Raw genomic sequence first — 22,768 nt, 5'->3', positions numbered from 1 at the left:
TGGACATGAATTTGAGCAAAAGGAGATAGTGGAGGACAGAGCAGCCCGGTGTGCTTCAGTCCTTAGGGTCTCCAAGAGTCGGACATGACTTAGCGACTGCACAATAACAAAAAGGAATCCCCAGGAGGTGAGACAGAAAAAGACAAAATTGAGATGAAAGAACTTGGCTAAAGAATCCAATGCAGCGTCTGAAGAGGCCCGTGGGGCTGGGCGAGGGGAATGGGTGTCCTTACTTCCAAGAAGGAAGCAGCCTCTAGTGAAAGGGCACGGATACCCCCAGCAGCCTCCAACAGAGATGCACTGTGGGGTGGGCGAAGGGATGGGATCTTCCTGGGGCTCCCTCGGTTTCCAGGGACGCGGAGGAGAGATGAAAGACAGGGATGATGAAAATGGGGATAGGGTGCTGAGAAGGCCCCTGGGCGGTTCTTGAATGAGCTCTGCGCTCCTGCCTACCCTTCCCCGGCCCTGCATCACAGAAACGTCACTGAGCGCTCACTAGGCCGAAAGCTCACCTCGTGCCCCACCTCAGGAGCCCTCAGCAGCCCCAAGAGCATTTCCTCATTTTACAAGCACTGCATCCGAAGCTCAGAGACGGCGGCTCACCACCCGAGGTCACACAGGAATCGGGCCTCCCCAGGGCATGGAATTGTACTGCCCCCCCGGGGGTTTCACTCCTCCGGGGCCCCCCTCAGGGAGGAGCCGGCCCCGAGCCCCTCCTGCTCCCCGCCCCCGAGGGGCGGCCCGGGGGGCGGGCGGAGGAAGTGAGCGCAGCGGGGAGGAATGTGAGCGGGCGGGGCGCGCCGGCCCGGAGCGGCGGCGACAGCCGGGCAGGCGGCCGGGGCGGCGGGCGCGGCGGGGCCGAGCGCGCGGGATGCCTCACTTCACCGTGGTGCCGGTAGACGGGCCGCGGCGCGGCGATTATGACAACCTCGAGGGTCTGAGTTGGGTGGACTACGGGGAGCGCACCGATCGGGAGGACGCGGACGGTGAGGGCCCGCCCGGTGGGGTCCCGGGCTGGGGCGGGGAGCGGGCCATGCGGGGCCAGCTGGCGCACAGACGCCGGGCCGTGCGCGCACACGTCGATGAGGGCCCAACTTAGTTCTTAGACTCCTTCGCCGCTAGACAGTCGCCAACTCCTCGCGCGCAGACACAATTTTCCTGGGCCCCCGGCGCCTGCTGTAGCGGTCGGGCCTCCCTCCCCGCCCCAGCTCCTCCCTTGAGGGCCGCGGGCGGGGGCTGCAGACGTGGCCAGGCCAGCGGGGCCGCCCGCGGCGCGAAGAGAGCCGAACCTCCATCTCTGGCTCTTCCCGGCTGGGAGCGACAGCCCCAGGCGGGACCCCAGTCGTCTCACCTCCTGCCAACCGCCCCTAACCTCTTCTCGTCTCGCCTACACTTTTGTGCTTCAGCATCTCTTTCCTTAAAACAGCCCTCTCTCTCCTCCGCTCCCCTCCCCTTCTCCTTCCTTCTGTGTGCCGCCCAGCACCCCAGTCCCCCCGGAGGGAAGCCTGAAGGGGTCTGTGGGGCACTGCCTGAGTGCTACATGGATCCCAGCTTACATCTGTAGCTACAGAGGACACCTGTGGAGCACTCACACGGGACCAGGCTTGTCTAGGCACTTTACCTGAATTAACTCCTCCTAATTTAGTTTAATCCTCCTAATTTCCCGCCCTGGGATAGGTAGTGTTACTCTCGATTAGGAAGGAGTGAAGTGAGGCATGGAGTAGTTATGTAACTTGCTCTAGGGGATTCAGATCAGGATGGGAGATTCCAGAGTCCTAACTCTTAACCTAGCTGTTAAACTGGGCCTGAAGGTAAACCCGGCTTCCCCCTCCTAGGTGCCTGCCCTTGACTTTCACCATCTCTTTCCCCAGGGCCCTGTCCTTGCAGGGCTCACTCTTGTGTGAACACTCCAAGAACCTCTGTGTGTGTGTGGGGGGGGGGGGGCTCACTCTTGTGTGAACACTCCAAGAACCTGTGTGTGTGTGTGTGTGTGTGTGTGTGTGTCCTTGCAGGGCTCACTCTTGTGTGAACACTCCAAGAACCTCTGTGTGTGTGTGTGTGTGTGCCACAGCATGTGCATGTGTAGTTGTGCTCGTGCAAGTGTACAGCTGTGGAGTACCGCGGAGCCAGAGTGGGGTCAGGATAGCACATTCTTGTGGGCTACGGTGATGAGGACGGTGATGTGACTGATGACAAATGCTTGCTCTGTTACTGACCATGATGGAGATCTGCAGGGGACATGCGTGTTGGTGGCATATGTCAGGTGATGTTATCTTGATCTGACTTGGATCTGTCTCTGATGGGGACCTGACTGAGGTGATCCATGCTTCATGTGGGTGATGGCTGTGTGTGTCACTTGACTCCTGTGTGTGGAGATGGCACAGCGCAGTGGCATGGGCTGCTGGACATCATGGAAATTTAACAGGCTTGACAGCTTGTGAGGGTGTGCACACCTCAACCCCTGCCAGCACCTGCCCCAGCCTGGTACCAGTGAACAGAGCAAGAGCCGGCAGCCATCCCTGCTCCTCTGTTAGCCCTTGGAGGCTCTCTCCCCAGAGGCTGGGTTGGGCTACATCCCTAAGATCAGCTTGGACCAGCAGGTAGGCAGAGCGAAACCCAGCCTCAGGCTCCGCCTTGGCCTCTCACAGGGGACTATAGGGAACTGGCTCCTTCACATTGGCTGAGTCCTGCCAGGTCCCTCCAGGCTGGGCCAGCTCCTCCCACTATCCCCCCCACCTCTTCTTCCTTTCAGCCAGATCCGTGACTGTGTCTGCAGTATGGGGGACATTCTGCACCCTGGTGAGTGGTTATGATCCTTCTAGTTGGGGGCTGCAAAGGGTCAGGGGCACACAAATAGTGACCCTGAGGGCCATCTCATGGGACCCCTCTTCCCCCCTGCCGGCCTGGTTATCTGAATCTCTCAAGGCCCATACCTCTGGTCCAAGGGCATAGATGGACCTGTTCATCCAGCCCACCGTGGCCTGTGGGCAGAGGGTGAAGAGGTTCTAGAGGAGTACCCCTGGCAGATACCTGTATGGGGATACCAGGAGTGTCACCTGGATCCCTGCTTGCAGCTGGCGCATTCACAGCTGCTGGCCAGAACACACATATGTGTGTATCTCAGAGGCAGCCCCCAGGCCCAGTCTTCATGCTGTGGTTCACCAAGGGTCTCAGGTGGCATCTGAGTAGCTTTGGCCTGGCAGGCATGCCCAGACCTGCCCTGGGATTTTTGGAATAGCTGACGGCAGTACAGATACCCAGGCACTGCTTAGACCCCACCTCCCCCCAATTCCCACAATCCCATGGGAGCTGTCCTTAACTGGGGTGGTTTTGGGGAACTCCATGGAATCCCTGCTGGGTGTCTGGCACCAGGCTGTCCCTTTTCTGAGGCATTTGGGCAGTTGGAAGAGTGGATGTTATTAGCTCTGCTTCATAGGAGAAGAAACCAAGGCAGCACAGAGAAGGTAAGCAGGTTGCCCTGCGTCACACAGAATCCAAGCTTGGCTTCTGGCCACTGAGCACCAGGAGCCTTGGATACACACATCATGGCCAAACTGCAAACCCCAGACACTCTTTAGTTGTGGCCTTTCCGCAACCCTGGGATGCCTCCTGGGATGGAAGGGGTTCCTAAGCAGGAGTAGGGAACCCACAGCTCAGCTCTCACCTGGCTCTAGGGGATCCTGGGACCCAAATTTGGCCCTCTCACTGAGTCACTTTGCCTCTGAACCTGAGCTTTGCATTCCTTGTTACGAAAAGAGGGTAAATGATACCTACTGGAGTATTGCTATGAGAACTAAAGGTAACCTTTGGAAGGGCTCTGAGCTGCCCTGGCATCATGGCTGAAGGGACAAGGGATTGACTGGGTCTTGCAGGACCATCCACAGGCATTTTGGGGGGACTGCTATGTGCTCAGCTCTGTGTTTTCTAGACACTAATGCAGTCCTTAAGAGAGGCGAGGTTAGGGTTGGACAATGGTGGTGGGAGGGGGGGGAATGCTGCAATGCAGGAGTTTAAAATGATTTATCCTTTACTTTCAACCTGCTTCCACAGAAGGGTCAGAAGAGACAGACAACAAAAATTCCTCCCCAAAGGACTCTTACTGTAAGAAAGATCAAAACCATGCAGAGGAAAGGGACAGGGACTCTGAGGCAGATGGTGACTGGATCTAAGAAATAAATTTAGCTTAGAGATTCCTGGCAGCCAAGGCAGAAAGGGAAACAAGATGAGCTCTTATAGTTGCCTTTTTTGGACAGAATAAAGCCTCTGACTTATTCAGGGAAGATATTTTTGTTTGTCACAAAAATCTAAGAGTAGTTTTCAGTGACTTCTTACTGAAGGACCATCCATATACTGGGCATCAAGGGCACAGCAAATGTCTTAGGGTGTCTGAGTAGCTACGTGACCACCCCTCCCACCCCGAGGCTTTAACGTGATTCTGTAGGCTGGCCTCACCTCTCACTATCTCTGTCCACTTTGCCCTTAGCACTGACCTACACACATACTTGTAGCTTCTGGTGCTGAGCTGCTTCACTTATTTAGCTAGTCCAGGTTCCTAGAGAAGGTGATGTACTCTTTTTACATCCTGTGGGAAGGAACAGCTGATTTTGCCCCAGAAATTGTCATCAACATGCTTTACCTGTCAGTCTCTTGGGGCAGTAAAGAATCCATAGCACAGCACCTATTGAGTGATTGTTGGCTTAGAGAAGTTAAGTTTCATATTGATGGCAAGAGGACATATCAAATGGAAGAGGTGTCATTCAGTATTTTTAGCTGCAAACAAGAGAAATGGATTGGGGGCTGTTTAACCTGAGAAGGTTGCCAGGTAGCTCTCACAAAACCAGGCATGGCCAGAATACCCCACTAGTCTGGATCCGTGAAGACACTTCTGTTGGCCACCTCCATCACAGGACACCAGGCCAGCACTGCTGCTGTAGTCATTGCCATCCAATACCAACGTGGCTTCTTTGAACCAAGATGTCAGCTGTGAGGCCTTCAGTCACTGCCACCACAGTTTCCAAACTGCAGGGTTTTTTCTCCCTTAGCAACGAGAAAAGGACTCTTGGTGTCTTCTGCCTGCTTCATGGAAAGCTGGGAATGTCACCCATTGAGACTCACAATGGTTTGGAAAACGAAAGAGTGAATGCTGGGTGGCCAGAAAAAGCAGCCCAGTTTTGAGTGTTGAGGCAGCTATATTAAAAGAAGGTGCATTTGGCTCCTTTCTGTGAGGTCTCCTTGGTGCTTAGGCCTTACCTCATCGGCCCGGGGGGTAGGTAGACGTGGGGACTGGCCACTCGCCTAGTCTCTGGCAAGCGGCTGGTATCTGGGGACAGGGAGGTAAACAAGCGAGTCCTGCCTACAGTCCTTGCCCAGTCCCACACCCACGGGGTCAGGCTTTTGTAGGGCTGTCCCAGATGACCCTAGACAGCTCTGGGCGCCCACTTCCGTACACTGGACAGTCTCCTGCTTGCTGCTCCTCCCGGCATGCCTCAGGCCGCCCTCAAGAATGCCGCCCCTGTGCGGTGCATGATGGGGTGGCTAGCAGGTGGCTGGCTGATCATGGCGGCAGAAGGCGCCCTGTGTGGCTTTCTCTATCTGGAGGGTAGCTCTTGGGGGAGCCCTGAGGACACTGAGCCCTTGGCACCGTGCACATTGGGTATTCCAGAAGGGCTGGGGAAAAAAACGGGACTGTGAGTCTCAGGGGTGGTCTGAAGGCCGGCCTTGACTGGGCCACGCCCTTCTGCCGCAGACTCCGCCCCTTGGTGTTAACAGTGCTGAGCTAATGCGTCTGGGGCTCCTGTGCCCCCTGCTAGATGAGTGTTACGCTGGGTTTTGATCATTGGCCAGTCTGCCAATTCTGGCTCTTTCAAGGAGGCTGACAGGGTATGTTGGGGAAACTGAGGCCCAGTATTGTTACACTGGTCCCTAAAGTGCTCCACAGAGATGACAGCAGGCCTGCTGGGAAGAAGTGCATGCTGGGAGCTCAGTAGGCAGTCCCTTAACAGGATTCTGTTTTTCTCTCTCTACAGGACATGGCAACCATAAAGAGAGCAGCCCTTTCCTTTGTCCCATGGAGGCTTCCAGAGGAAGTGACTACCATGACAGGAACCTGGCACTGTTTGAGGTAGCTGAGGAGCCATTCTGGGCCATGGGTGTGGGCGCGCAGGGACCTGTCAGGACCTAAGCCTTAGCTAAGCAAGCCGGCTGGGTGTTGTGCCTCTTTATGTCTGGGCTCCTCCTCCAGTCTCCGCTTGTCTGTCTCGCTCGCTTGGCAGCCAAGCTGCGGTTCTCTTGGCCCTTTCAACTGAAACTGCTTTCCCAGAGGTCTCTACCTCATTACTACCTCCAAGAGTGTTTACCTTTGACTTCCATGCAGCCACTCAGCAAGGTCACCACCTCTCAGGATTTCTAACCCAGGATTTCCTTTGTCTCCTTCACATCTGGGACTTCTCACAGTCCACAATTCTTCCCTCTCCTGTGAACTCTTCCTTGTCCTTCCTGATTGACTCCTCCAACTCTAGCCCCATCAAGTTCACCAAGACCTGGTGCTTCTCACTGAATTTGCCCCTTCTCTCCATATCTGTAACCTCAGTGGATCTCTCTCTGGAAACATTCCCAATTTTGTGACTTTGGCCTTGAATTTTATCATTTTCAGACTCAAGTCAGAAGCTGGCTCTGGGTTGAAGTCATGGTTTAGGCCCCTAAATTCTGACCCACATCTACCCACATTCTGTGGAAGTCTCATAGGCTCTTCAGTCTCTATAGACTTGCAAAGACCTGCATCTTCACTTCTTACTCCAAGCCAGTTTCTCCTTGTGTGTAGGGTCAGAAAGGAGCTGATTGATAGGGAAAAACTAAATGTGGGCAACAGGCAGGTAGAGACACAGTGCTCAGGAAACTGTGCTAGATGCTGTGCCATATCTTGAGCCCTGGGAGGCCTCTTGACTTGGTCCCTCCCAAAGATGGGCTAGGGGGCTAGGATCCCACCTTGGGGATTGAGGTGGGTTATTCACAGGGTGTGGGGAAGACCATCCAGGAGGTTCAGAGTTTGGGCAGATAAGAGAGACTTCACTTGTCCCAGACATCTCTCTTTTGACTCCTCTTTTAATTACTTTGTTTCCCTGGGATCACTAGGGTGTCTATTTGTTGAGCACAGATGTGAGTTCCAGAGGCCTACTCATAGCTGGGAGGTAGCCAGCCAGAACAGGCAGGATGAAGTGTGCCAGTCGCCTGTCTGCCCTGCCCTTTCCCCTGAGGCAGGTAGTTTTGCAAATGGGCTGGTAGTGATTGAGCCAAGGTGGGGCAGAGAGAAGTGAGTGCTGGGGTGGGGCACCCACACCTGCCCAGTTGGCTGGCTTGGGCTTCCCCAGGCAGGAGCCCAAGCCTGCCTCAGGGCTTGGCAAGGGACCAGAGGCCAGGCTGCTGGCTACACACAGGTAGCCTGGTGCCAGTTGGGCCCGTTGCCAGAATGCCCTGTGGCTCTGTTTACAGGAAGAGCTGGACATCCGGCCAAAGGTGTCATCTCTTCTGGGCAAGCTCGTCAGCTACACCAACCTCACACAGGGCGCCAAGGAGCATGAGGAGGCTGAGAGTGGAGAGGGTGCCCGTCGGAGAGCAGCCAAGGTGAGCTGGTCAGGGGCAACAGAGAGGCTGCTCCTAGGAGGACAGAGTCAACACCATGGAGTTGGCAGTTTCCCCATGTAGCTGTTAGCATCCCAGGGAAGTAGGTGCCAGGTGTGGTAAGCGTGGAGGATGGGCACTGAGTATTTTGGCCTCAAGGAGGCTTCAAGGGCTGGGCTGAGGAGGAGCCCCTCAGGGCAGAGGATGAGGGAGGCCCTCAGAAATAATGGTGGGAGCGACCACTGCCTTTACTTAGGCCTGTGTGTGTGTGTGTGTGTGTGTGTGTGTGAGGCATCATGCTAAGCAGTGGGCCAGGGTTCTTGCGTATCAACCTCACAAAAAAATCTGTGAGGCAGTTTCTATTATCATCCCCACTTTACAGGTGAGGAAACTTGAGTGTCAAAGATGTTAAGTAACTTGCCTAAGGTGACTGAGCTAAACAAGGTCAACACATAACACTGGGAGACTTGTGGGTTTCCTGTGAGGTATGTGACTGCGTAGGATGCCAGATCACTGGCATCCCATCAGGATGGATAAGGGTGTTACCTTTGGAACTAGGAACCTTGGAGCTATGTGACCTAGAGCAGATGACTAAACCCTTCTGCCCCTCTCTTTGTTGGCTGCACTGGCAGACCTCTCCAACAGCCCCTGGGTTCCTTGAGCGCTGCAACTGAGGGTGATAGAAGTAAAACACTGCCTCCTGGGGCTTTCCTATCTCTCTCCTAGTCTTATCCCTGTTCACTTTCCAGGACTCTGGCCCTCCAGTCATCCTCTCTTCAGGATAACTTTGTTGTTACTCAGTCGCTTGGTCATATCCAACTCTTTTGCGACCCTATTGTAGCCTGACAGGCTTCTCTATACATGGATTTCCCAGGCATGAATACTGGAGTGGGTTGCCATTTCCTCCTCCAGGGGATCTTCCCGACCCGGGGATCAAACCCATGTCTCCTGCATTGGTAGGTGGGTTCTTTACCACTGGAGCCGCCAGGGATGACTTTACCCTAACACTAACCTGTGTGATGGGGCTGTTTAACCGAAGGCTGGGTTGTTTTTTTCCCCCCGATGTATTCAGTTTAGAGGCAAAGCAGCTTTTTTCTCCATGTCTCCTGACTCCCTGAGGTTTGGGAAGCAGCTGTGACCCGAAAGGAGCTTGTGTCTGGCACTAGCTGACCTCTTGCTGGAGGTCAGCACAGGCAGGAGGAGCCCTTGGCTGGAATAAACCTCATCCCAAGTCTCAGACCTGCCCTTGAGATTTGGGCAGGTCTTTGAGATTGCCCTTGAGATTGCCTTTGCCTTTGAGATTACTGAGGTGGGTGAGGAGAGAGGAGGTGAGGACCAGGTGGCTGTGCACCCCTCATGTCACTCTTCTCGGAGGCAACCCAGCCCACACTTGAGAGAGGACAGCTGAGATCTTGGGGTCACACAGACCTGACCCCCACTCTATCCTATTGGTTGTGATTTTGATGATATTTTCTGAACTGCAGATAGCAGAGAACTCTGTCTATCTCTAGCTATCCCTGTTTAGCCCTGCAGTGAGGGGTGAGATCCTTGGGTAAGAGTCTCCTCTCTGTCCTTTCAGGCCAAGTCCAGGAAGCCAGTGGTTGGGAGTAAAAAGGTCCCTAAGAAAGGCTAGAGTACATCTCAACAAGGTGTTCTGGGTTGGTGAAGGGCTGTGGTCCCTTGGCCTTATGTAGAGCCTGTGAGGATGCTGGAGTCCAGCCTAAGCTTACCTGCCAGCTCCCCTGGCCCTGGGTTTAAAGATGCAGAGGATGGCTGAGTGTCCCAGCGCTAGTAGGTGTTTCATGGAGAAAGGAGGAGCCTTGTCAAGTCCACAGCAAATCAGCAGAAAGCTAGGGAGCTGGGGCCACTGAGCTGTGGTCCTCACCCAGGCGGGTGTGAGCAGGGGCCTCAGAAAAGAAAAGCTTAAAGCCGGAAGGGTGGGCCTCCAGTCAGACCACACCAAGACCCAAGGCAGCCTCTCCATGGCAGCCACTCTACTGTGGCCTGGTGACCTTCTGAGGCTGCCAGAGGTTATTTAGAGATGCAGAAAGCATTTCCGGCCCTGCCCTTTCCCATACTGCCCCTTTTCCCAGAGTGACTCAGCCTTGAATGGGGAGGCTGGGAGCTGCCACTATCCAGTGGGTGGTCTAGGGCCTCTGAGAAGGGCTCAGTCAGAACCCACATGAGGGGTATCCGTCACCCACTCTGTGCAGGACAGCTTGAGGGACCATTTGTTTTTACTTGGGGCCCTCCCAGGCCCTTCTGGGGTCCTTTAGGCTGTGCACAGATTCTGTGCCCGGCCTGGGCCCTGGAGAAGAGTTCCTGTGGCCACGGAGTTCTTTCTCCCACCCCAGCTCTACAGCAGCAGGCTTTGCTGGGGGTTCTGGTGGAAGCTCTTAGGACCCCACTACTCAGTGCTGTTCTTATGTGGGCTCAGTTCTTCAAGAAGGCACCAGCCCTAACTCTGTGCTTCAGCATCTGCCCTGGCCTCCTGTTTAGCCCCTACTCTGCCCTTAGGTAGTTGAGAAATCCTGCCTGGATGTGCCCATTAAGACAGACTTTCCTTACCTGCCCTCCAGCCTGAGTCTTTATATGCAGGACTTTCCCAATAGGTTGTCCCAGAGGCCTTCTAAGGCATCACTCACTGGGCTTAGGAGCACCTTTTGAGCACCTGCAGGGCCTGCTGATGATAGAACAGTGAACAAGCCAAGTTTACCCCACTATAGTCATTCGAGTGAACAGTTACCATGACCTGTCATGACCACTGTGATGGAAGGGTATATCAGATGCTGAGGGGATGCAAGAAGTACCAACTCCACCTAAGGCAACCTGGGGAAACTTCCTGGAAGAGGCAACAGTTAAGTCTCCTGAAGGTTTAACTGAAGAGGAATTTGCCAGGCCGTAAGGCAGGGATAATCATCCCAGGCAGAGCCTAGCACATGCCCTGGTTCAGAGGCTCTGAGGGTCTGATGTTGTCAGGGGCTGAGACTGACAGAGGTATGGGGCATGCCTGGTGGCCCAGGCCAAGGAGCCTAGCTCACACTGGATTACAGTATAGACAATGCAGAGGAGTTTTAGTAAGGATGATGCGACTGGTCTTGGTTTTCAGAGTCCTGTTCTGGCAGCAGAGTGGGCTGGAGCATGGATAGGCGGACAGGCATAAGAAGTCACTGGCCAGGTTTCCCCAGGTGTAGCGCCCCAGCATCAGGGGAGCAAGGTAGACTGATCTCAGGGCACCTTGAGAGGCACACTGGGTAGGACTTACTTTCCTCTGGACTGGATGGAGGTGTTGGAGAGAGGGGGGGTCAGGAACAACTTTTTAGACTCTGGCCTGGGTAACATAGGGCCTGCTGGCTGAGAAAGTGGAGGTCTGATATAGACCTCACTTTCTGGAAGTGTGAAAGAAGAGAGGAAGGGAAGGTGGCAGGACCATGAAGGGGAGGTGAGGCTCAAAAGCTCGCACATGGGGTTTGGAAAAGAATCAGGTTTTATACCTTCCCACTCCCCACTGTTTCTTCATTAATGAAGGTCAGCACAGACATCCAGTCAGCTCACCCTCTGTATCCCCAGGTCTCCACTTGGGATGTCCTTCTCCAGCCTGTTCTCTGGCAGAATACCCTGGAGGTGGGGACTGCCAAGCAATGAGGGGCCCCTCTGATGCTCCGTCTCCCCTCTCCCGTCCTGCTCCATAGGCACCCAGCATGGGCACCCTCATGGGGGTGTACCTGCCCTGCCTGCAGAACATCTTTGGGGTTATCCTCTTCCTGCGGCTGACCTGGATGGTGGGCACGGCCGGCGTGCTGCAGGCCCTCCTCATCGTGCTCATCTGCTGCTGCTGTGTGAGTATCGTGGTGGGGCAGGGCCACGGCTGCCCCACAGAGCCCGCCCAGCTGAGCTGCTCACCTCTGCCCTCCTTCCCACAGACCTTGCTGACGGCCATCTCCATGAGCGCCATTGCCACCAATGGTGTGGTTCCAGGTGGGTGCATGCCATTCAGGCCTGAGGTGGGGAATGGGCCCAGAATCCCCTTTGACTTGCCCGGGAACACTCATTCCCTGCCCCCAGACAGTTTTCTGGTGGGGTCTTAGTCCTTGATTCCATGAAAGTGTCACCACTTAGGAGCATCCCTGCCTGATAGAATTTGAGATCGCTGTTGTTTTATGTTTTATTTGTTTGGGATTTGTTTCGTTTTTAGTATAAAAGTAATTTTTTAAAGGGGGTGCTGGGGCTGATAAAGAAGATGATAGGGCGTTCCTGGTGGCCCAAGTCAATGAGCCTGGCCCACACTATGGATTGTAGGGTTTCCCACCAGGATGATGAGACTGGACTTGGTTTTCAGAGACTCCACTTATTTATTTATTTAGCCATGTATTTATTATACCTTCCCTATGGACTCCTGGATACTTATTTTATTCTTTGGTTCATAATCTTAGTACTATCATTTAATTTTTTGCTTGCACCATTCCACTTTGGGTATTTGGCTATTCATGTTGTCTCCTGTGTTAGAATCCTTTTTTATTTTTTTCAAATAACAGTTTTATTAGTATTAATATAAAAGTAATAGGGAAAAAACAATATATGTTTACCAGAAGAGGGATTTAAAGTATAGAAAAATGTAGAAAAAAATTGAAGAGTACCCGTAATCCAACCAACCTGAGTTCATAACTGTTAGTTAGCCTTTTGGTCCATGGTTTTAGGGTCTTATAAAGTATTGAGATATATTGTTTTCCCCAAACTCTGTGTGTGTGCGTGTGTGTGTGTGTGTGTGTGTGTGTATGTATCTCACATGCTGAAAACAGTTTATTTGGTTTTTTAAAACAGGACTGATATTATCTAATTTATGTGATTATTTTCCTATTCTCTGCTTTTTCACTGTTGTAAACATTGTCATGAACAGTCTTGCACACTGATCTTTGTTCATGCCCCTGGCAGTTTCCTTAGGAGAGGGTCCTCAGTTCAGTTCAGTCACTCAGTCGTGTCCGACTTTTTGCGACCCCATGGACTGCAGCACGCCAGGCCTCCCTGTCCATCACCAACTCCCAGAGTCTACTCAAACTCATGTCCATTGAGTTGGTGATGCCATCCAACCATCTCATCCTCTGTTGTCCCCTTCTCCTCCCGCCTTCAATCTTTCCCAGCATCAGGGTCTTTTCAAATGAGTCAGCTCTTCCCATCAGGTGGCCAGACTATTGGAGTTTCAGCTTCAACATCTGTCCTTCCAATGAATAGGAGAAGGTCCTAGAGGTGGGATTATAATGTGAAAAGGAGTAGCCTTTTTAAAGCTTCTTGATCCTTGTTCCCAGATTTTTCACAGATAAGTTTTATCAGGAGCAGTTTCAACCAGAAGCATGGGATGGCTCTTGTCGCCTGCACCCTCACTGGCCCTGAGGCCCAGGGTTGACTCAGTCTTGCCAGGGGTGTTAGACTGTGATGGAAGCACAGATTCAGGGCCGGAGAGTCAGCCAGGACAATTACCCTGTGGCTGGCCCTAGGGGCAAAAAACTAGATAAAATACAGTCCCTTCCCTGGTCTGGAGGGTGAGCTAACAGAGTTAGCCCTTGGGAAGGGTGTGCGGTGTGCTAAGATGGGACACAATCAGCCAGGGGAGTCTGTGGGGACTGACCTAACTCCACTGAGGCTTTGCTGTGGACCTAGAGCTGCCCCAGCAGAGTAGTCATCTCACTGGCCCATGCTGTGTGTTGGAGTCAAATGAAATCAGGTCCACCCCCAGCCTGGCCACTTATTAACCATGCTATCTTAGGCAAGGTTATCTAAACCTTCTGCTCATTTGTAAATAGGAAAAGCAGTCCCTGTGCCCCTGGATGGTTGTGAAGGGTTGTCATGGGAGACCTAACCCTCTTGAAGAAAAACCAGCCTTGATCTGTGTATGCTTTTTTCTGTTGTAGCTGGGGGCTCCTATTTCATGATCTCCCGTTCGCTGGGGCCGGAATTTGGAGGTGCCGTGGGCCTGTGCTTCTACCTGGGAACAACATTTGCGGCAGCCATGTACATCCTAGGGGCCATTGAGATCTTGCTGGTGAGTCAGGCTAAGTCCTGGCCATTTCTGTTCTTGTTGGAACAGCCCCTTTCCTATAAGCCCAGGCTCTTCATGCTACTCTCACGTCTGGCCCAGATCTACGGCTTACAATGAGGAAGGCCTCTTTGAGGGAGAAAGATCTTTGTTCAAGCCAGTGTCCCCTTCAGCCCTTTCCCAGTTTGGATCGGGCATGGAAGGGGCCTGGCAGTCTTCACCTTGGCCCTGGATGTTCCAGTTGCCCAGGCAATATTTGAGCTGTGGCAGGTGGTCTGTGAACTACTGCATGTAACGCTATGATGGATCTTGGTGGTGATGCAGAGCCTGTCTCCCGGGCTCATGTGGGCTCTGGGCAGCTCTGTCTCCTCCAGGGTTCTGTGCCAAGGCCTCTCAGATCCATCTTATCATCTTAACAAAATCAGGGAGGTCAGTACCCTCTCTGTGGGCCCCAAGTGTGCTCTGACTCAGCTTCCTGCCTCCCACTGGACTGCCCTGGTGGTGGGGAATGAGCGGGAGGGGCAATGGGGAGGATTGGCTAACCAGTGCCCGCCCCTGGGTATACAGACAGTAGATGTTTAGAGGAACTGCCTACCTACTTCCACCTCCAGATCCTCTGTCTGTAGCATGGAGCCTATTCCTGGATATTCTGGGGGGTTTATTTTTGTTTTACTATTTCTGACGTTCCTACATTTATTATCTGGATTTCTTCTATAAGGAAATTTGTCCTTTTTCCATTTGTTTATTTATTCAACCATGTATTTATATCAGTATGGACTCCTGGATATTTATTTTTATTCTTTGGCTCGTAATCCTATACTATCATTATTTATTTTGTTGTTCCTCAAACTATCCCACTTCTATTTAGCTATTCAGTTCAGCTCCTGTGTCTGGATCTTTTTTTTTCTTTTTTGTAAATAATAGCTTTATTAAGATATAATTCACATAAAATTCACTGCTTCCCAAGTAACTAAGTGGTAAAGAATCTGCCTGCCAATGCAGGAGATGAGGATTTGATCCCTGAGTCTGGAAGATCCCCTGGAGGAGGAAATGGCAACCCACTCCAGTATTGTTGGCTGGAGAATCCCATGGACAGAGGAGCCTGGTAGGCTATAGTCCATGGGTTGCAAAGAATCAGACGTGACTGAGTGACTAAGCACATACTCCACATAGGAAAATTGAACCTCCTTTATCTGTCTTCTTGTTTCAGACCTACATTGCCCCTCCAGCCGCCATTTTTTACCCAACAGGCACTCATGACACATCGAGTGCCACCTTGAACAATATGCGGGTATATGGGACCATTTTCCTGACCTTCATGACCCTAGTGGTATTCGTTGGTGTCAAGTATGTGAACAAATTTGCCTCACTCTTCCTGGCCTGTGTGATCATCTCCATCCTCTCCATCTATGCTGGAGGCATCAAATCTATTTTTGACCCTCCTGTGTTTCCGTAAGTAACCTGGGAGTACCTCCAGGCATTACACTGACATCCTGCCTACATGGATGGCCTTCTCTGTAGAGGCTGCCGGATGGGAGCAAGCTGGGGTCTTGGGCTGAGCAGCTGCTGATGCTTTCACCTCCCCCATGTCCCACAGAGTATGTATGCTGGGCAACAGGACACTGTCCCGGGACCAGTTTGATGTCTGCGCCAAGACGACCGTGGTAGACAATGAGACAGTGGGCACCCAGCTCTGGAGCCTCTTCTGCCACAGCCCCAACCTCACGGCTGAGGCCTGCGACCCCTACTTCCTGCTCAACAATGTGACTGAGATCCCCGGCATCCCTGGTGCAGCTGCTGGTGTACTCCAGGGTGTGTGCTCCCTTCCGCCTGCTCACCCCCGCCCCCCACCCCCGCAGCAGAGCAGAAGGAGGGAACGAGCATGGAGGGACAGGGTAGCACAGAGCCGCCCTTGTATGGCCAGCTCAGGAACGGGAGGCAGTTCTGGCTGCCTTCCCAGCCCAGCAGTGTCCTCTCAGCCCAGCTCCTGGCAGCTAAATTTCGGTTGAACGGAGCCTGTTTTGGCCAGTGTCCCAGGCCTGCAGCAGCCCCCCAGAAAGTTCTGGCAGCCCCTCTCTCCCCAGCCACCAGCCCCTGACCCTGCCTGGGATAGTTCTCACAGGAGCCATAAAGGGCCTCTGTCTCAGAGGCAGGCAGTGGCCGACAGTGGCGGTTCAGCCACCTTTACCTTCCAGACTCCAGCCAGCCAGTCCTTCCCTGTAGCCAGAGTGGCCCTGTGGCTGAAACCACAGCCATCAGGCTGAGGTCACCCCCTTGAGCCCCCAGAACCTCTTACATCTGTAGCCCCTGGCTGGGCTGCCCCAGACTTCCCTGGGGCTGCAGTGGTGATGCAGCTGCCCCCACAGAAAACCTATGGAGCGCCTACCTGGAGAAGGGTGAGGTCGTGGAGAAGCATGGGCTGCCCTCCAGGGACGCCCTTGGCCTGAAGGAGAGCCTGCCCCTGTACGTGGTGGCTGACATCGCCACATCCTTCACTGTGCTGGTTGGCATCTTCTTCCCCTCAGTAACAGGTAAGCCCTCTTGCCCACCCACGCTCCCTGCCCCCACTCCCGAGGGAGCCCCTGAGGGAGTCTCATTGTTTTTGGAGGCATCATGGCTGGTTCCAACCGCTCTGGGGACCTCCGAGACGCGCAGAAGTCCATCCCAGTGGGGACCATTCTGGCCATTGTTACCACTTCCCTTGTCTGTATCCTTTCCTAGGCCTGGCATTGTGGCAGGGGGGTGCGCAGGCAGGAGGCACTTCCTTGTATTTAAGTCACCACCTGGCATGTGCAGACATGTATACACATGCATGCATGTATACATCACCCCTCACACACATGCATACATTCAAGGGGTTTGTTTGTGCCCGACATGAAACCTCAGCTGCAGGTGTCCTGAGACTTGGGCGAGGGGGGCCCTGGGGCCCTGTGTGGGGAGTGAGTGGGGACAGCAGGGGCAACAGAGGTCCAGCTTTCCTTGACGCGGCTACAGACTTCAGCAGCGTGGTTCTCTTCGGCGCTTGCATCGAGGGTGTGGTCCTCCGGGACAAGTAAGTGAGCTGGGCCCCTCCCTGTGGCTGTGGGCTCAGCTTCTGCTGCCCAGACCCCAGGCAGGCCCTCTCATACTCGTGGTCCCACACATGTCCTCAGGCTGCTGGTTGTCAGTGGTGGGTCAGTCCCACCAGGACTTTGGCTTCTAAGAGGATGCTGACATCAGATTGGGTCTGGGCTGGAAGGATAGGGGCTGGTGGACTAGCCTCTGCTGAGGGCCAGAGTTCTGGCCCCTGTAGCTGTCCTTCTTGACCCCTGCCAACCCTCACACTGGGCAGCCCCAGCCAGGGTTTTGGGGGCTCCTTGTATGGAGCATGGTCTGAGCCCGGCTCTTGCAGGTATGGCGATGGTGTCAGCAGAAACCTGGTGGTGGGCACGTTAGCCTGGCCTTCGCCCTGGGTCATCGTCATCGGCTCCTTCTTCTCCACTTGCGGTGCCGGCCTGCAGAGCCTAACTGGGGCACCACGCCTGTTGCAGGCTATCGCCAAGGACAACATCATCCCTTTCCTCCGGGTGAGCTTCTTACAGTCCCCCACCATCTGGGTGCTCCTAGTCATGCACACTGGCCAGGGAGAGAAGTAGACAGTCAATCCAGGTGCATGTTATCCTGCCAAGGGCCAGGGCCAGGCAGCCATCCATGGAGAGCTGCTGCTGGCAGAACTGCCTGGGCCCAGAAGCCCCAAGGCCTGTCTTCACTCACAACGGAGAAACTTGGGGAATTGGAGGGCGGAGTACCTGTCAGGATAGGTGTGGCTGTGACTTGAGCCCGAGGGACTTGGAGATGATGGAGGCCAGGCTGTGACTTGTATCCAGCTTCTTCGCTTCTGACCCCATTGCCCCTGGCGTGTGCAGGTTTTCGGCCATGGCAAGGCAAATGGTGAACCGACGTGGGCCCTCCTCCTGACAGCACTCATCGCTGAGCTGGGCATCCTCATTGCCTCCCTGGACATGGTGGCCCCCATTCTATCCATGTGAGCTGGGGGCCAGGGCAGGGCAAGGGTCCTGGGAAAGTCTCCTTGCACCCTCAGCCACACCCTAGCCAGGAGCCCTGCCCAGCAACTCCTCTGTGACCCTGTCTAATGTTGAGGGCACAACTGGGAGACGGGTCAGGCTGTTGGGGGATATTTGCCTGGCAGAGCTCAGCCTTCTGAACCTCTGCCTTCCAGTGCTTACTCAGATGTTTTAAAGAGACCAGTAGGTCCCTTGTGCCTCTGTGAGAGACCCCCAGAGCAGGGACAGGGCAAGCAGCAGTCTCAGCACCTTTGATGAGGCACCACTGTCCCATCCACCTATTTGCAAGTTGCTTGCTTTTAAAGTTTTGGAGTCAGCTGGGCATTTGAATCTGCCAGTGCCCTGCAGGAGGTGGCAAACACACAGCAGTTTCCTGGGGCAGTTCGTGTCCTTGCTCTGTTCACCTCCGCCAGTGCCAGGGCCACTTTGCCCCACCTCACACACCTTGCTCCACAGCTGGTGCTCCGTTTGCTTGTTCCATTACATCCGAGCCACCCTTTACCACCCCACGCAGCCTGTAGGACTGACTGAGCTCCCTTCGCCCCAAAGCTGTGCCCCCAGCCACAGCCAGGCCTGCCAGAGTCAGTGCTCTCCTGTTCCCCCAACACACCTCCACTTGTTACCGCCCAGCTTCACCCACACCTGAAACTATCCTTGCTGCAGTTTTCTTGGGTGGTGGCCCCTTACCGCCCATGTCAGGATGCGTCTCAGCCTTGATGCTGTGGCTGCTCCTCCTGCAACCCTAACGGGACTGAGCACTGCCCCTACCATGAGAGTCCCTGCCCTGTCTCATCAGCCCTCCTGCCTTCTTGTCTGTCCTTGCTCACCCACCAGCTGAGGGCAGAGGTGGGCAGCCACTCCCCTCAGCTCTGTCTTTCCTGGGGGGCTCATGCAGTAGGCCTCTTCCGTCCTGGTCTCCCACACCCACTGAAGTGTCCCTCAATCTAATCTAATCTAATGGAATCTAATGCAGTGACTCAAAATGGCCCTCCTCATGTTCTCTGACCCCCTCTCCCCACACTCATGAAAGCCCCTCATCCAACTGGTCTCCCAGGCCAGAGGCCTGGCTTTTGTCTAGCTGTATCCAGGCACTGAACTCTCCTTTACACCATCTTCTTCCACAACTGCTCCCCCTGCCCACAGCCCCCTGGCCTTCTGCCTGGAACATCCTCAGACCAGGCTCTGCGGGTCCCAGCGCAGTGTCCCATCCACATCTGGCCCTGGTGTGGGCGAAGTGAGGCTGAGACGACCCGCCTGACCACGCAGGGCAGAGCTGTGACAGTCTCTGCTCCTCATCTAGGCCCAGCCTGGGGAGGGTCCGGGACATCAGGTACCTGGCTGCCAAGGGGGCTGCTCAGTCCCAGCTGCTCCTTGTGCTTCAGGTTCTTCCTGATGTGCTACCTGTTTGTGAACCTCGCCTGTGCTGTGCAGACACTCCTGAGGACCCCCAACTGGCGGCCTCGGTTCAAGTACTATCACTGGTATGTGCCAGCTGGGCCCCTGAGCCAGGTTGTGGGAAACCATTTTGGATGGGGTTTGAACTTTCTGGGCAACAGTTTCTATTGGTGAGAGTCTGGGAGGTCTTTCCCTGATTCTGGCCCTTCCCCCATCTCTGGCCCAGGGCACTGTCCTTCTTGGGCATGAGCCTCTGCCTGGCCTTGATGTTTGTCTCCTCCTGGTACTACGCCCTGGTCGCCATGCTCATCGCTGGCATGATCTACAAGTACATCGAGTACCAAGGGTGAGTGCGGGTGCCACCCGCTCGGGTGCTCAGGGCTGCTGGGCTGGGCTGTAGTTGGGTGTGGAGAGCTGAGCCATCCTTCATTAAGCCACTGTGGCACTGGGGCTGGGGGGCTGTGACTTGGGCCTGGTCCCTTCCATCCTACATACACATGGACACAAGTCCTGGGGGGGACTCACCAGCCTTCGGGGGCTTCTGCAGGGCTGAGAAGGAATGGGGCGATGGGATCCGAGGCCTGTCCCTGAGTGCCGCCCGCTATGCCCTGTTGCGGCTAGAGGAGGGCCCTCCTCACACCAAGAACTGGCGGTGAGTCACCCGGGCCTGGCAGGGGCAGTCGAGGTTCTCAGGGGGCAGCCCTGTGAGAGGGGAGAGTCACGAGGTGCTGGCTTCCCTCCCTAGTCCGTGTTCCCTGTCCTAAACTGCCAGGGGTGCCGTCCTGCTTATCAGGCCCTTGGATCACTGCTACCTGAGGGGGCCTGTGAGCCAAGAGAGGAGGGAGCTGGGCTCCCTGCAGACCTCTGGCCCTAGTCTCAGGCCACCTCTCCATCCGGCCACTCAGGCCTCAGCTACTGGTGCTGCTGAAGCTAGATGAGGACCTTCACGTGAAGTACCCGCGGCTCCTCACTTTCGCCTCCCAGCTTAAAGCTGGCAAGGGCCTGACCATCGTCGGTTCTGTCATCCAGGGCAGCTTCTTGGAGAGCTACGGCGAGGCCCAGGCTGCTGAGCAGGTACTGCTGGGGTGGGAGTCGGGGGTGGGAGGACCCTGAACCGGACTGGAGATGTCCGGGCTGTAGCTGGTGCAGAGAGGAGGGGACCAGTCCTGGCCAGCCAGGCGAGAGCTGAGAGCGGGAGCCAGGTGGGTATGAAGGTTCCATCTTGCAAGCATGGTCTCTGGGTGGGCAGCTTGCCCCCATCTCCTCCCCCACCACCAAGCAGCTCTGTACCCTGGGGCCTGGGCAGGGAACCCAGCAGAGGGGACATGGATGGCCTTGCCTTCTGACCCGGGTATGTTCCCCACAGACAATCAAGAACATGATGGAGATTGAGAAGGTGAAGGGCTTCTGCCAGGTGGTAGTGGCCAGCAAGGTGCGGGAGGGGCTGGCCCACCTCATCCAGTCTTGCGGCCTGGGAGGCATGAGGCACAACACCGTGGTGCTGGGCTGGCCCTACGGCTGGCGACAGAGTGAGGACCCACGCGCCTGGAAGACCTTTATTGGTGTGTGAGACTCAGGGCCTGGGCTCGACCACATAGGGCAGAGGCCGGGGTCAAGCGAGGGCAGAGGCCAGAGGGTCATGGGCTGACAATCGACAGTGCCCCTCCTCCCCAGACACTGTGCGCTGCACCACGGCTGCCCACCTGGCCCTGCTCGTGCCCAAGAACATCGCCTTCTACCCCAGCAACCATGAGCGCTACCTGGAGGGCCACATCGACGTGTGGTGGATTGTCCACGACGGCGGCATGCTCATGCTCCTGCCCTTCCTGCTGCGCCAGCACAAGGTGGGCCAGGCGCTCAGGCCGTGGTGCGAGGGGCTGGGCCGGTGCAGGGAGGGGGTGCGCCTGAACCACCACCCTCCGTGGCCGCAGGTTTGGAGGAAATGCCGGATGCGCATCTTCACGGTGGCCCAGATGGACGACAACAGCATCCAGATGAAGAAGGATCTGGCCATCTTCCTATACCACCTACGTCTCGAGGCAGAGGTGGAGGTGGTGGAGATGGTGAGACCCCTGCCCGCCATAGCCCCGTGGATGCCCTGCCCCACCCCCATAGCCCGGTCTTCACGGCTCACCCACTCCCCAGCACAACAGCGACATCTCTGCATATACCTACGAGCGGACACTGATGATGGAGCAGCGCTCCCAAATGCTGCGGCAGATGAGGCTGACCAAGACAGAGCGGGAACGAGAGGTCAGTGACCTTCCTCGGTTCAGGGCAGGGTCCTGCCTTGGGAGAGGCCATCAAGTGGGAGCATCAGAATGACTCACTGCAGCCCCCCTTGTTTCCCTGAGGCTGGGTGATCACGCTGGGCCAGCTTGGCCCCCCACGGCGCTGAGGCGACCTCCTCTGGTTGTCCTCAGGCCCAGCTAGTCAAGGACCGGCACTCAGCCCTGCGGCTGGAGAGCCTGTACTCGGATGAGGAGGATGAGTCTGCAGCTGGGACTGACAAGATCCAGATGACATGGACCCGGGACAAGTACATGGCCACGGAGCCCTGGGACCCCAGCCACACGCCCGACAACTTCCGGGAACTGGTGCATATTAAGCCGTGAGTGCAGCAGAAATGGACCCAGCCGTATCCAGGCCTGGGGGCGGAGGTGGGGTGTGGGCAGATAAGCCCGGTGGGGTGGTCCAGGGGTGGGATCCATGATCAGCCACGTTATCTGCAGGGACCAGTCTAATGTGCGGCGCATGCACACGGCCGTGAAGCTCAATGAAGTCATTGTCACACGCTCCCATGACGCCCGCCTGGTCCTACTGAACATGCCCGGCCCACCCAAGAACAGCGAGGGTGATGAGAACTGGATCCTTTGGTGGGTAGGTGGGCAGTGTATGAGGTCAGGATGGGCACTCCTGTCCCTGGATGCCCTGAGGGTTTGCAGGGTACCCCAGCTCTGCTTGATGGGCCAGACTTCCCTGCGTGTTTCCTTGGGTGTGGCTTCCTTGACTGATGCCCCACAGACATGGAGTTCCTGGAGGTGCTGACCGAGGGCCTCGAACGAGTGCTGTTGGTACGTGGTGGTGGCCGTGAAGTCATCACCATCTACTCCTGAGCCCAGTACAGACTTGTGGCCTAGAGTGAAGGTGTCCAGGGTAACACACAGCCTCCCTCCAGCACCCACCTGCCAGCCCCACTTTGCCTGGCCTCACCCTGGACCCAGCTTTACTAGGTCTCCTTGGAGCCTGGGCCCAGACCTGGCCATGGAGATGGATCCGAGGTCCCTCAGGACCCTGAGAGGTTCGGGGACTTGCCCGTCCAGCACGCCAAGATGCCTGTCCTGACTGGAGAAGACTGGTGGGGGCTGATGTGGGGATTGAAGGCAGCTGGCCCGGGAGCGCTATTTATTGCATATTTATTGTTTGGATGTCACCATCAGAGAGGAGGGGAAGGGTGACGAGGGAGGGATCCGGCCCAGCCCGCCTGCAGGAAGATCTGACTCAGCTCCTGTGGGCGGGGACCCCCACCAAGCCAAGTTGAATGGAACCAGCCAGCTGAAGCCTGACTTTTTTCAATAAAACATTGTGTACTTCTGGGCCTCCCGCTGCCCCAGCTCTGTTTCCCCTGGCACGGGGGAAGAAGGCGGAATTGAATCCAGGC

The 22,768-nt window shown here is 55.5% G+C and overlaps 1 protein-coding gene across 2 annotated transcripts; it reads left to right on the top strand.

The window, feature by feature from the left end:
- The first annotated feature begins 784 nt into the window (after positions 1-784).
- On the top strand, positions 785-22,706 carry SLC12A4 (solute carrier family 12 member 4). 2 transcript variants are annotated; one of them, XM_043898857.1, is made up of 24 exons: positions 785-986; positions 6,027-6,121; positions 7,489-7,620; positions 11,310-11,456; positions 11,541-11,595; positions 13,524-13,654; positions 14,859-15,100; positions 15,246-15,460; positions 16,015-16,179; positions 16,257-16,355; positions 16,643-16,700; positions 17,040-17,214; positions 17,554-17,672; positions 19,095-19,193; positions 19,334-19,453; positions 19,655-19,759; positions 20,013-20,181; positions 20,474-20,669; positions 20,782-20,951; positions 21,039-21,170; positions 21,253-21,360; positions 21,531-21,718; positions 21,840-21,973; positions 22,132-22,706. In XM_043898857.1, exons 1-24 carry the CDS (start codon positions 872-874, stop codon positions 22,221-22,223), a joined length of 3,261 nt encoding a protein of 1,086 aa, XP_043754792.1. In that variant the 5' UTR covers positions 785-871; the 3' UTR covers positions 22,224-22,706. The 2 variants fall into 2 exon arrangements, with proteins under 2 accessions (XP_043754792.1, XP_043754793.1); XM_043898858.1 differs by lacking the exon at positions 785-986 and adding an exon at positions 2,763-2,799.
- The last annotated feature ends 62 nt before the right edge of the window (positions 22,707-22,768 follow it).

The sequence above is a fragment of the Cervus elaphus genome, chromosome 4, assembly GCF_910594005.1.
Source record: "Cervus elaphus chromosome 4, mCerEla1.1, whole genome shotgun sequence".
NCBI lineage: Eukaryota > Metazoa > Chordata > Mammalia > Artiodactyla > Cervidae > Cervus > Cervus elaphus.
This window is presented reverse-complemented; position numbering and strand designations above follow the sequence as displayed.

Excerpts from the sequence above, each read along its gene's own strand:
- SLC12A4 (XM_043898857.1), top strand. The coding sequence starts at position 872 with ATGCCTCACTTCACCGTGGTGCCGGTAGACGGGCCGCGGCGCGGCGAT. Across the intron at positions 11,596-13,523 it reads CACCAATGGTGTGGTTCCAG|CTGGGGGCTCCTATTTCATG; the intron begins GTGGGTGCATGC and ends TTTCTGTTGTAG. Across the intron at positions 20,670-20,781 it reads CGCCTGGAAGACCTTTATTG|ACACTGTGCGCTGCACCACG; the intron begins GTGTGTGAGACT and ends CCTCCTCCCCAG.